The following is a 14892-nucleotide window of genomic DNA, read 5'->3' as shown; positions in this document are numbered from 1 at the left end:
TTTTGTGTTAACAAGCCCATGTCAGAGAAGGAAAGCAAGAGATATGCAGCTTTTAGATCCCTAGGAGCAAGAAGAGGTGGTTAAAATCGGTTGGTGCCTTGCACACTTATCAGCGGAGCCCATAAAAATGTAATTTATGCTACTGAGTCGAAAATTGCTTGGGGTATGCGATGTAAGCAAACTATCATATCATACTGTTCTTCAATTTAGAATGCAGCACAATAATATATACCTTTTTTTAAACTTCAATATGCCCTCTAATGTCAGTATTGCAAGTGGTAATGTTTGTATTTTAACGGTACTGCAACTGTTAACATTAGCATTTAAAAAAAATGTGTGTTTGTTACAGATACCATTGATTCCAATGTGTTGTTTCATGCATGCAGTCTTAATACATGAATAGACGGGGCTGTTTAGGTATCTCAGGCACACAATAATATTAGCTATATTTGTTCAATATCATATAGAAATCCTTTCCAAATGGAAGTAGCACAAAATCATCTCCAGTGTTCACTGTAAATTGTGTCTTAACTGTTTTTTCCCTGCCTCCCCCTTCCTTCCTTCTCAAGCTTGAAGAAGGCAAACATCGGCTTTGAGCATATGTTTGAGGAGGTGCCTATTGTCATCAAGAATTCCCACCTCATCAACGTACTGATGTGGGACCTGGAAGACAAGTCCACGGTCGCCGACAAGCATGAACTACTCAACCTCTCAAGCAGGTCAGACATGAGCATATGCAGCCATTTACCTAGAGAGCCTAGAGCTAGACACCTCGGTTGTAAAAATGTAAAGAGTGAATATAGATACATCTGCTACATGAATTAACTATTCTACACAGGCTTTCCTCAAGGGATCAACATTTACAAGGTGCTTCTGCATGATCTTGTGGGGCTTTATGTTCACTTATCGACATCTGTCCTCTGTAAAAGCCCCTGACCTTCAGTCCTGCTGAATCTTTTTTTTTTTTTAATCTTATCTAATGCTGACAATGCAGCGAATACATAGGTAATGCAACATATGTCACTGCTGTAGATGCTCAAGGGGGATTTTGTTCTCTCTCAATTTCATAAACACACCAATGGACTTTAATTCATAGATGAAAAGAAAACATTTGTTGGTGTACTTTCAGGTTTTAAAGTACCTGTGAACAACATGTTAATCTTATTTTTCAGCACTTGAAAAGCAAAACATTAGGAATGTAGGAATTTCCTTTCTTAATAAAAACCTCCTCCTGAGTTGGGTTTTGTAACCATGTGAGCGAGAACCAAAATTACACAACAATGTTCATCAGCAGACCCAGCTGGTCTCATCAGTCTCTGTGTAAAACCATCCTGCTGTCATTTTCAGGAAATCAAGATTATTAATGGAAATTACATCACCCCCAACCGCCCAACACTAAGCAAAGTGCCGCATTAAATTGATTCATTTGAACTAGGATACCAGCAGCACTGTGAATACATATCTACAGGAAAATGCAGTTTGTTCTCAAGTGTCTTAGAGGCTGGATGTCATAGCATCTCTTAAAACCTGAAGGCTACTTTCACCGACATGAGTTAAAGCTACTTCTAAATTAAAATTGATTTGACATTAGAGAAGTCCTGGCCATTAATCTGTGTCTTCAACTCTAACAGATTAGAGGTGAGAATAAGGGGTCTCTCCATGTCTTCTGTTTTCCATTTTCTACCCCCCTACTGTTCCATGTGAATTTATCTAAGAAGTTCATTTATCTCAGTAAGAATAATTGTGTTGTAGCCTGAGCTCTCGGTTGTGAGCTAATGTCACCCAAAATCTATTAAAATTAATTAAAATAACTTCATTTTTATATTGAATTACACATTATTTTATTACAATGAACACAGCCTAATGTAGTTTACCACAAAACACAAGTGAATGCTCTGCTCAACACTGATGAATTAAGGGTCAGATTTGCTGGACCAGAAATGTAATATAAGCTGGAGAAGAAAACACAAACACTTCTAATACATGGTATATATTATTTCTTTATTACAGCAGTATTAAAACAGTTATGGGTCTTTGAACTGCTTTAATCGTTTTTAGAGGATGACATTGTAAAGGCATACGCTATGAGGCTTCACAGATGATAACTTGTTATCACGTTGTCCTTTTGTGGGATTAGCTGATTTTGATACAATGATTTAAAAACACAAACTTTATTCCAAAAGCCATATTCTAACCAGCTTGGACGGCAGGGCTTCTCAAATGTTGCCATTGCAATGAATTCCTTTGCTACTATTTTCATCTTTATCTCAATACCTGTAAAGCCCAGGTCATACTGCATGATTTTCATTAGTTTTGCAAGTCTAATCACTGCTAATTGGTACATGTCATTTGGTAGTCACTACTTGGATTTCGCAATGTCCTGGATGAACGAGAACATACACAGTGTGAAATATTCAAAGACATGGACCGCATAAGACCCACTGACCTGTTGTGAACCCTAGTCTCATGTTCAGCAATGCTGCAATAATTTCTTCCCCGTGGAATAATGCAGAGGAATTCAGTAGTGCAACTTAACCAACCAATCAAACCTGTTCATCAGATAAAAGGGTGTGGAGTGTAAGCACTGCTACAACAAAGGCTCTGCATTCGACCTGGAGACATAAAGCTGTACTACATAAAAAAAAACATTTTTTTCCCCACATCATTCACTTTTTTTTTCACCAGCATCCGTCTACAACTCCTCATGATGAGCGATATTTACTGTATTCATGTAGTGTGAACTCACAGCTGCTACAAAGACCACTGTACATCATGTAGTATGGAATATAAAGCGATCCCCTAACTCTTGTTAGAAAGTCTTGTTGTAGGAACTTGGAATAACCCAAATAAACGACACCAGGTCAGGGTGCTTCTGGGTCAGTATTGGATTAAGACACACACTTGAAAAACTAGCTATATTAAATGCCATGTATAAATGTCAAACTGTATTTATTCAGCAAAGTATCCAAAAGCAGGATTTGCCATACAACTTTCTTATCCATCACTAATGAGCACAATATAGGCAAATATCACCCCCATCATATCAACACACAGCCTTAAAGTCCTGCATTTAGATCTCAGAGGTACCGGCATCAGTCTCTGGAGAATTTATCAGCGATCATTTATGGAGATAAACTGCTGCAAGTGGAGCAACAGCTGCGAAGCCGCTAATCAAAAAACTTCCTGGGGGCAGGTGGGAGAAATTAGCACAATAACAACACAGAGTGCTGATTTACACACTATTGGAGCACAAAATGCACTGTGTTTAGTTATACACTGAAGCACATCAGGAGCTGTTGTGATTCTTATCATCTGTGTCTTGTAACACAAGTGAGTCATCAGTTAAATGAATTGTTCCACATACACAGCTCTGTAGAATACACATATATGGCACGCCCTTTGTTGTAAATTGTAGGAAAGAATTTTATTTTTTTTCCCATTTTCTGTGCATATTACTCCATTTTCAAGATGACTACTCCCAGGTTGAAGCATAGCTTCGGGTATGATGAAATAGAGTAGAAGCATAAGCCCTGCCCTTCCCCATAGGTTTCATGGCAGGACTGCCGACGGGATGTCTAGTGAGATGAAATTGTTTCCTGAAGTTGTCAGATTGCGACGCAGCTCTGTCCTTGTATTGGATTGTAGCGTCCATCTCTCTACATCTTCAGCTGACAGCCCCACCCCCTTCTCCTCATTTCCACTCCTTCAAAAAAAGTCAAAGAAAATGGGTTTTATTTAATGTTTTTTCTTTGTCTCATTTTCCAATCTTCAGCCCCATTTGTCAATGTCATCTATGTCTAGGGCTGAGTGAATGCCGTCTCACTCCGGCAAACAGGGTTATTCTTACCATAGATGATGATGTTGATCGTGGTGATGGATTGCATGAACAGGAATTCATTTATGTAGCCTTTTCTTTACAAACAGGCTTGAAATGTGACAAAGAATTCCATATTCATATCTGGCCTCATATCTTAAAGAATTTTCAGCATTCATCACTGAGTTGTTCATAGTTCATTGTAAATCAACTTTTAAAGCTCATATTTGCCTTTTGTTCCAAGGTGTGATTTAGCTACTTGGTCAGTCGTTATTTAGGGTCTGTGTAGTGTGACTTGCTTTCTGTACTAGAAGCAGGGCGTTTGTAAACATGCACTTAAAGAGCCTTTCTGTGTACCTGACCAATGATAATGATACAATAATCAAGGTCAGTTCAGGGAGAGAGGAGAAGAAGAAGATAACTTTATTCCTGTTGCAACCAAAGAAAGGCAAATAATGTTCGATCTTGGTTAGTGCTGGTAGTGCTGTAGAAGCAAGCTGGCGATAAGTGTTTTGCCATCAGTGAAAACGGCTCCATCAGAGAAAAACAGTCATCGTACGAATGGTAGTCACTTCCTTGGCAGCTTTGTTAAACAACCCCCCTCTGAACTTTCAATTTACTACGTCGGTCCTTTTTTGTTTGCACATCAATATGGTTTTAGAAGTTCTCCTCTATTGTCCTATGTGAATATATACATGTAGTCTCAGCCACACATAAAGCAGGGGCTGACACTGAACCCAACTTTAAAACAGAATCAGTGATGGAAGGAAATCTCTCGGCAGTCTTTGATTTTGTATTCAGGATTGATCGGAAGTCTCCCTGACCCTTCTCAATAATTTAATTCTTTGGAGTTTATGGCCAGACACTGTGCAGTGTAGAATACATTATTTAGGGTCCAATCTTTTTTTTCCCAACCACGTGGCACTTGTAATGTCACATTTGAGTGTGTGGAAACACTTGAGCCTTTGTTTGTGCTTTTCTTGTTCAAATTTAACAAGTGAGAAAATACTGCATTCACATGCACGTTGTTTTGAAGGATCCTGCTTTGACTCAATAATTTCTTTCACATATATTATAAATGCAGAGTGAGAACTGCATTGTATTTGATATCCGTGTTGCCGTTCATGAATAATATAATTGCATAGCGACAACACTAAGCTCACACCGTATTCATAGACACTTAATTGTCATTATTATGAAAAATAAATAAATAAACTGAAACTTTTTTTACCATTGTGTAACTCTCAGACTCTTAGCAAACACTTTGTTTTGCAGCTCTCAGTTTTGTTGTTCACTTTGGGATGAAGTGTCTTAAGTCCACTGTGACATGTTGAAGAAGCTTTCCGAGATCCAATCTTTTGTATTAATATATTCCAGGAAATGTATTCCTAATCAATAGTCTTTAGGGGAGGAAGTAAAGCTGTGAAGCGGGTACCTTTTTTATGAGACTTTTTGCAGTCCTAGAAATTGAAGGTGGATAAATTATTTCTTGACAAGATGATTTTTTTTTTTTTAGCTTTCAACAGAGGATGGAGGGGCATGTGAAGGCAGGAGAGTCAGAGAGTAATATTGATTTATAAAATTGGTAATTGAAAAGCTCATAGCAGAGAGGATAGTGACTACACTCAACCCAAACTCTCTCCACATTCACTGAAACAATCAAACACACAGTTGCATCCGCACACACGTGCACACAAAGCCAAAACATACAGAGGGTTGGCATTCCATGCGGGTACAATTGTCATTTAAATAAACAGTCAGAATCTATGTTAAACCAGTACATGCTGCTTTATGTAGTGCCAAAACATCATAAATAAGACAATGACCATGAGTTGAAGTAGAGTATTGCAGCCTTGCCAAGCTGTACTTAAGGCAGAAAGATATGCTGTTAAGAACAGGGATCATAGGATGCTGGCAGTGTTGTGTGGCAAGTGTTGTCAGCATTGTTAGCAAAGCAGTGTTTGAGAAAAGACAAGGGACATTAGTAGAGCACAGAATACAGCACGGGGACAAGAGAATGTGCTATCAAACCCTAGAGGTAGAACACACGTGGCTGGAACAGAACACAAAAGATGAGGTCGAACTTAATATCATATACTGAGTTATTAACATCAGATGCAGCATTTGATGTTTGATCTAAGCACAGGCTTTTGTGTTGTATTTATACCTGGCAGTAACCTTTCCCATTATCTCAGTCCTCCCCTTGGTGTGATTTTTAGTATGTAAATTGAGAGAAGTGGCGAAATCTGCCAACAAAATTTTTCCTGCTGAAGGCAAGTGATGCTGCCCTCTGTGCTATACTGAACTTTCACTCCACTTTCCCTTGCACTGGAAATGGTTATTTGTAGCTTTTTGCCAGATCTCCTTGAGATAAAAGATTGCTGTCTGTCACCTTTCAAGTTGTTGTTCAAACTGTTTTGATGCAACTTTGCACCAGGCTAAATATTCGGATCGCCATGGTCTAAAATAGCCAATCGAAAAATGTGAATTCAGTAGCTGGCAGTAGATAAGCCAATTTTGATTACATGTATAATTTCAGTACTTACGCTAAATCTCAACAAATAGATGCCCATATACACTGGTTTTCATCTGATAAAAGTTTAAGGGTCCAGTTACACTTCAATAGTTAAATGACATATAGATAACTAATAACACAGTCAAGGTGGTGCACTGAGACCTTTGTACAATGCTGTATTTTCAAACAACCACATCACGTCATTATAACACAAGTCATTTTTTCATAATTTGTAATCACTGTATTTAAGACTGTATCCTGTCTGCAACAATAACATTTTTCTCACCAAAATGTTTGGTTTTTAAGAGTTTTTTTTGTGTGTTTTACAGCTATTGTAGCCATTTAAAGCTTATCTTTACAATTATCGCAATAATGCTGTGAATCACAGTTATTTTGACATGAAATGCTCATATCCTTCATTTAGTAGATTAGGCTTTGAGTGATTGAAATGATGTATGACATTGCTGCTGCCACTTGCTGATGGAACAGTGTGAATGATATACTGAGATTTCTTTTTTTTTTCCCAGCAACCACTTGGAGAAGAGCCTTCAGCTTCTGATGGACAGAGTGGATGACATGAGCCAAGAAATTGTCAAATATAACACCTACAGCCGCAACCTGAGTAAGCAACAGCAGCAGAAGCATCAGGTAACACGCTAACACACTCGCACACAAACACAACACAATGAATACACTCCACCTACAGACACAGTGAGCAGGTAGCAGCAGCAGATGCACCTACAGCTACAAACTTGGCAGGAAAACAGCAGGTATATATCTCTCAGAACACAACCCGCAGTCGTAGCTATAATCACAGCCGGCAACCGGCAGAAGCATGCTCTCTCACTCTCTCTCTCACTCACACACAGGTTTACAAAGCGGTTCTTCTTATGACTGCACTGACTTGTATTCATTTGGACAGCCTAACCTTAACACAATTCATATATTGACCCTAAACTTAATCGGTTCTTCAGATATGAGGTTCCTCCTCATTGGGACCAGGTTCTGGTCCTGACAAGGTCAGTGTTTATGCCAACAAAGAGGTAATAAATACCTAAGTACACACACAATCCAACAGGCTCACATTAATGTATATACACTCACAGAAAACCCACAGCTGTAACTACACTAAACAGAAATGATTAAAGAAATAGAAAAATTTATTGACATCTATATTTGTAGCCTGTAGATATCTGTTCTCACATTGATATACATGGATATTCTATACACATTATTAACTCCGTGTAAGACTGCAAGAAGCGGCATAAACAAACATTAGCAATAGACGGGAACTCTTCAGGCGACACAGCACAAAATTACAGATGATCAAATGCACATTGGCTATTTCCTATCTGTTTAATTTTTAAAGAGTTCATAAAGATTGTGATGATGCTATGAATGGCAAGTTGTCTGGATATTGTGTAAAGTCGAACAAGGTCCAAATTAGCCTCCTGGGTCTGTTTGGTTTCAGCTGTATAGCTGAAGGCTTCAAATAAAATCTGTTTTATTCATACAGCCCATATTCACAAATCACAGTTTGCTTGGTGTGCTTTAAAATCTGAACATATATATATAAAACGCTCTCTTGACCCTCGGTTTGCGTAAGGAACAGCCCAGCAAATATCCCTCGTCCAGCACAGACAGACATGCAATAGATGTGTGTGTGTACGGAGCAGATTAGCAAAGAACACATTGTGCACAATAATTTCTCTAGAGGCCACTAATCTGGACATCAGGCTGATTTCAAAACATCCTTAATTAATATAACACCATGGAAGCACAAACAACATAACAATTCCCAGAAAACACAGAATGTTTTTTGCCCGATTGTTTTACGATAAAAGCTTTAGGTATATTTGTGAACAGGAAACTCTAAACCACTGTGAGCAACTTGAAGCAAAGACACAGGCTCTGGTTTAAATGCCATTTCTGTTGTTTTGAGCAGACACTAATGAGATAATAATGACTAATGTTTACCTTCAAATATCCGTCACTGTGTTATCAGGCTTCACCTCACTGCAGCTGCCGACACGTGCCCATTGCAGATCAGCATCACTTGAATTTTAAACACACTTCTCCCCCATCTGCAGCCTCACTTGTCCTGTCAATGAATTGCTAATTTTCACCACAACAGAAGCTCCTTCTTTGAGATTCATCAGTTTATCCTTGTATATGGAAAATCTGTTTCAGAAAGTGAGAAAGTCATGAGCCATGAGGGCAGCAGCTGTTGCATATGGACCCAAATCTGGAATTAATACATTATAAGAAAGCAGTAAGCATTTCTGTTAGTTTAAAAGTTTTTTTTTTTTTTTTTAACACAAACTAATCCAGAAGAACAAAAAGACCATAACATTAACATTAACACACATGGATGAAAGGGAAGGGAAGTTATAACTAACCATTAGTCAAATAATTGTTAAGGATTTAACAGATTAAGAAATGATTCATCAATTAACCTACTACGTTTGTTTGTTTTAATCTTTGAGTAATTTCTTGACTTTATTTAAAGTGTAGTTATGATGTATACCAACAGAGGGTGCAGATCAACCAAAGCATCAACTTAATTTGCAGGAGAAGTCAAAATGTTTCGGTCATGCTTGAAAAAGCAGCTTCTGAGCTACACCTTCACTAAGACATAGCACACTGGCATCAAGTGGCATTTTCAAGTAACAGCCACGTTTGTCTTACTATTACATTTTGACAAATATCTTCTTTGAAAAGGGTTTATTATGCCAGGATTATTCAAGACATGCATGAGAATTACATACATATTGTATGAGTTGAATTCATAGACAGCTTGCGAATGTATAAGACCGATTTTAAGTCACATTATTCCAATCCAAAAGCCAGTGATCACATCATTTGACAGACACAAAACAACAACAAAGCTGGTGGTGCACTGAGACCTTTGTACAATGCTGTATTTTCAAACAACCACATCATGTCATTATCTTCTAGAAGTACAAATTAGGATACTCAATTATTAATGTTGATCCAGCCTGAGTTGTCATCACCCAGGCCGACAGGGTATAAAATCAGGATCTAACACTAAGTTCAGGCACATTAAACAGACGGTATACAAGAATCTTTGATTGCAGGTCATTTTCTGTATTCACACAAGATATTCACAACACGGGCTGCAAAGAAACACACATCCTCAGGCCAATAACCCACTCTGCTGCCCTTATGATCCATCATCCTCCACAGGCAACCTTCTAATCAACACGGCCACCATGCCTTACCCCTGACACTCGTATACACACTCACACATGCACATACACAGACCGACAGAGACACACAGAGAGATTCTTTTTAAGACCCTTTTTTTTAACCAAAGTGTCCTGATAAGGTTGGTGTTTATGCCAAAAAGGTCCTAAATACGTAACAAATACAAGTGTGTACACACACACACACACACACACACACACAATGTCATACCGCCTCGCACAGACAGTCCCTGTAATGGTGACTAATTTGTTTCAGGTTTCACACTGTTCTGTACAATGAACAAACTCGGTGGGAAAAAAGTGAGCTTCCTTTAGACCTTTCAGACATCTACAGTACTTGCTCCATGTAATCTTGTGCTATTGACCCTGCTGCTTCCTGGACCAATGGAACCATATTAATCATCATAGAATGTTGCAAAAAGGTGACGTGTAGAGAGAGCTCCATTTTTCATTTATAGCTCTCTGAATTTGGCGAAAGCGAGTTCCCAGTTTTTGCCTCTCGCTAGCAGTGAGAGAATAAAATAGGGAGAAGGCAAATAGTGATGCTCTCTTTGTCTGCCACCTTCTAATAGCTTATTATTTCTGGACCATGTAGATGTTTTTAACATTACATTGAATCCACACAAGGAAAGCTTGACCAGGTTTATCCATTGATTGATCCAAACAGAACACAGGAGAGAGAGAGAGAGAGACCGATCACCAGCACAATCAGCAACACAAAGCATTGGCAATTAACAAGCATTTACAAGAAAAAGACCTTGTTTTAGACCACACCCATCTTCAGTCACGGCCATTGTATTGATCTCGGTTACACACTACATGATGTAGGATTTCAATCTTCATATAATGTCTCCAAGATTATTTAGATAGTAACTTACAACAGGGTCAATGTCACCTCAGTCCAAGCCTGAGCAGGTCGCCTGCATTGGCAATGTGTATCTTCTGGTTTTGGGTCTGTGCCACAAAATAAATGCATTCCACACAACCACTTAACGTTCTACTTAACCTCTCGTCCATCGTGTTCATAAATCAAGTGATTCAAACAATGTACATACAACTAGCAATAGGTTAAATAAGCCTGTATGAAAATGTAATCCACGCAAACTAAAGCACTACTGTTCTTTTGACTTTTTTTTCCTGGGTTAATTTTCATTTCTAATATCTTGAAAAATACCTGCTGTACCTGGTCTGGTTGTTGTTGCATTAAAAGTCCTCCTCTGTCAGAGTTCACCGCTATCTTTTGCTTGACAACAAATCCACGTTACCATGACCTACAGTATATTTTCTGTACCGGTAAACGGTATAGTTTGTTACAACTCTCGTAAAAATAGTTTTTTGATTGTATCATGCATTGTTATTCCTAGCTTGTCAATGAATGAAGTAAGAAAATAGAGCCTTGAACTATCACATATGGACCACACAGGTTTATTTCCCCGGAGTTGAAATTCAGGAATGTATGCCTTCATGGAACACATTATCACAGTGGACAGAAAAATCAAGCTCACAACACATTTGAGGATTCAGAAAAGCCCACACACACATTCACCAGTACATCCCCTTTGACTCTAACCACCCACTGGAACACAAGCTAGGAGTCATCATAACCCTGCAACACCAAGCTAATGATGTACCTACAACTACTAAGGCCAAAGAAAGGAAGCGTAGACACTTGGAGGAATCGCTTATAGCTTGTGTCCACCCTGACTAAACCTGGACATTTCTGCAAGATCCTGCAAAAACACCACAGAAGGAAAAAATAAACACAACACTATCATCCTACGTCCAGAGTATCTGGGGACCTGCAAACCTTTCTGTAGCCGTCTAGGTGATGAACAGGAGATAAAATGTTATGTCTTATTTAAACAACTTCAGTTTAATAGGATGTAATTTACACAGGCATTGTTCCGGAAATATTTTCACCCACGGCAATCTTGATTCACAACATGGTCATAACGTAGCTTTGATCTATTTGAATCTGTTCAGGCTATTAGACATTGGTTCCATGTGGTCTTGTTAAAAAAAGATTTAAAAACAAATCACAAAACCAAGAAGCCTCCGTCCCTGGCATGTTGCCCGGTGGCCCTGGTAATGATGCCGTGGGTACTCTCTTTTGCTGCAGGCCCTGGGGGGCTTAAGGAGGCAGAGAGTAAAACGCAAAGAGATCCTGCTGCAGTCTATAAGAGAACTGCAATGATTTTCTGGACAGGATTATTTTCCACCGAGACAACAACACTGAAACGTATAGCCTGAGCTGCACAGCAGGCCGGACCTCAATCACATTCAGACTTTGTGGCAGGACCGCTGTTCCCTCACAGCCTCTATGCAGCCTGACAGAGCCTGAGTAGTGTGTAAGGAATAACTGGGGAAGAAATAGCACCAAAGATGACTCCATTAAATGCTGACTTGTAGGAGGATGTTTTGTAGTTGTATCTCATTTAGATCAATTAGATTTTTTTTTTCTTAGAAGTATGTATCATGTATGTTGTGTTTGTCTGTTTTTCTGTGTACAAGATATGTACAGTGGAGAAACAGTCGCTGCTGTCTGCAATTTGCATACAGTTGCATCTTGATTATGCACAGTCATGCTGTGATGCACTGGCAGGAAATAAATGTAGAATGATTAATTGAAACAAACTGTTCCATTTATCATTTATCATCTTTTAGCAGTGTTTTGTCTGAATCAGTCACCCATACAGATGCTTTGTATGACGTTTACTTGAAAGTATGGAAGGTGCTCCCAAACAGTTTTTTTTTTCCCATTTCATCTTTTCGCAACCTCCCCCTCCATCGATGTATCAGCCTCTCCTCCATCTTGCCAAATTAACAAGGCTTTTAGGTTCTCTGGAGACCTGGCACCTCACTGATTCACTGACTGTCAGCCCTCCACAAATCACTCCATCCCTGTCAGCATTTACAACTCTTCTTTCTCTTTGTCTCCCCCATCTCGTCTTCTTTCGGTGTTTCTTTACATCTCACTTCATTCCTGTTACTGTATCCATCGCCTGTCTCCCTCACCCCTTATTTCTTAATCTTTGCACTATCTGCTGTCACTCTGCATCTTTCGAACTGCATTTTTCTCCTTCCTTGTTACTTTGCCTTTTCTGTTCCCGACTCTCTCATTTCCTTCTCCTTTTTACTTCTACTCCCACTCACTCACCTTCCTGTTGTCATTATTTCACCTCTTTCTCTCTTTAAATTCTCATCCTGTCATTTCTTGCCTACCGCCCGTCCTTTTCAGACGATTTCCTCTTTATCCATCTATTCTCATTCCTCACTCCTTTCCCTGTGCTATTTATATTTGTTTTTCTCCTGCCTTCCACCCCCTGTGCTCACCGTCCTCCACTAATGCCACCTCCTTCTCCCTTCGTCCCTTTCTCCAGTACGTCCAGAGGCGGCAGCAGGAGAACACACAGCGACAGAGCAGAGGGGAGCCCCCGCTGCCTGAGGAGGACATCACCAAAATGTTCAAGCCCCCCCAGCCTCCACCCCGCATGGACTCGCTGCTCATTGCAGGTACGCGTGCACATACATACTCTTTCAGAAAAGACAGCAGCCATCTCCACCAGGGAGACCCCCTTCCGAACTCCATCAGCTGCCTCTGCTCCCTCACAGGAGCTCTGGTTCTGTTTTGTAATTATCTATGCCATTATCTTGAAATTACATTAATTTAAAGTTTATTGACTCAGTCTCCAACTCGACCGCCCCTTTCCCCCAGCTTCATGCTGTTCAGCTCTCCTACGCCTTCTGACAACACTCTGATCTTTCCGTTTACTCAATTTCCCTCTAATTTGATGTTTTGCTGTTGTGTTCCTCCCCCAACCCACCCACCCCCACATCTCCCGCCTCCACCTGTTTACATGCTTGTCTGTATGTTTCTGTGGGTGTGTTTGTGTATTTGTGTGTGGGCGCATGTGATCATGTGGATTTCCTCCAACAGGGCAAATTAACAACTACTGCCAGAACATTAAGGAATTCACCTCGCAGAACCTCGGGAAGCTGTTCATGGCAGAAGCTCTCCAAGGCCACAACTAGGGGAGAAGCGGAGCAGAGGGATTTCCAACAGAGAAAAAGAAATACAGAGAGCTAGGGAAGAAATAAAAGAGAGATGCAAAACCACCTTGGCAACAACTGGAGGACTGCACTGTTGTTTTTCTAAGAATTGATTCATTGTTTTAATGCACAACCACATCTTGGATTAAAAAAAGTGTCTTTGAAAAATCACTTGGTTTTGGTTTAAATAAAAGAATCTCTACATCTTCTCAGGTTCTTCTGGTTTTTTTTCCACAGTTGAATTGCTTGTGTGCAGGCGTAGAGATGGTTAATGTCTTGCTGTACAAAAACAGTTAGCTGCACAGAAATAATAATGCTTTAATACGTCTTGTGCATAAGACATAGTAATTATACACTCAAATAGTTGTGATAATTTTATGGCTACATGCTTTTGGTATTGCAGTTTTAACACCAGGCAGGTGTTCAATTTATTAGTGCACTTGTGTATAAGTGGGATCACACGTTGAGAACAAGTCTGTAAACAGAACTGCAACACAAGTGTCCGTTAAGTTTAGCGTCAAGTGAGTCCACGCTTCCTGACTTTCTGCAACCATTCTCTCGCTCATTGTACAAAACGGATTGAATTGTCTTTTTAATCCTTGCCTGCATGTCTTACACACAGTCAGCAATAAGTACCTGCTTAGTTTTTGGATGCAAACTAAGAACACGGTTGTAAACGTGACGTGAAACAAAGAACTGATACGTTTTCATGACGACTTTTAAAGCTGAAACTCCATCTCTGCTGCAGAGACACTGTCGCCTGCATGAGGTGGCAAACTGCTGGTAATGTTGTCTGTAACTGCCACACCAATTTGATAAATTATAGTGGAACCAGTTAAATATTTGTGAAATATATGCATACAATTAACGCAAGATGTCTGTCTGTCTATCTATCTGTGTGTGTCTGTCTGTGACAGGCATATCTCGCTGACTGTTAGTCAGATTGCCCTAAGACTTTGGATATGGGTTGAGCATGGCCTGATGGTGTGCATCCTTGATCTTCAAATTTTTTGGAGGAATATTAATCTTCGCTGATTTATCATGCTGCACTTTCGCTGATTTATCACGCTACACCAGGCAAGCAGCGGCTCATCAGCAGCGGCTCATCAGCAGCGGCTGTGCTGTCTGGAGGTGGGAGGGAAGAGGCTGTCCTTACGGTGGGTGAGACATTTTCACACAGTTCACCACAGAACATGGTGTTATACTGAAACGACGAGGTTATCCATTCACCAATATACGCAAGCACAAATTTATTTAGCATTAGCATGGTACTACCTTGCGGCTAC

The 14892-nt window shown here is 39.7% G+C and overlaps 1 protein-coding gene across 1 annotated transcript in view; it reads left to right on the top strand.

Annotated features, from left to right (window-relative positions):
* The window catches only part of LOC310924280 (eukaryotic translation initiation factor 3 subunit H), a 50110-nt gene extending 36297 nt beyond the window's left edge, over nt 1-13813 (top strand). Inside the window, exons 5-8 of the mRNA XM_083885971.1 lie at nt 570-719; nt 6857-6977; nt 12937-13069; nt 13494-13813. Of these exons, the coding sequence (XP_083742097.1) occupies nt 570-719; nt 6857-6977; nt 12937-13069; nt 13494-13588 (499 nt within the window). The 3' untranslated portion in view covers nt 13589-13813. The remainder of the gene's footprint in view (nt 1-569; nt 720-6856; nt 6978-12936; nt 13070-13493) is intronic.
* The last annotated feature ends 1079 nt before the right edge of the window (nt 13814-14892 follow it).

Source organism: Microchirus variegatus (genome assembly GCF_963457635.1).
Source record: "Microchirus variegatus genome assembly, chromosome: 1".
Classification (NCBI taxonomy): domain Eukaryota; kingdom Metazoa; phylum Chordata; class Actinopteri; order Pleuronectiformes; family Soleidae; genus Microchirus; species Microchirus variegatus.
This window is presented reverse-complemented; position numbering and strand designations above follow the sequence as displayed.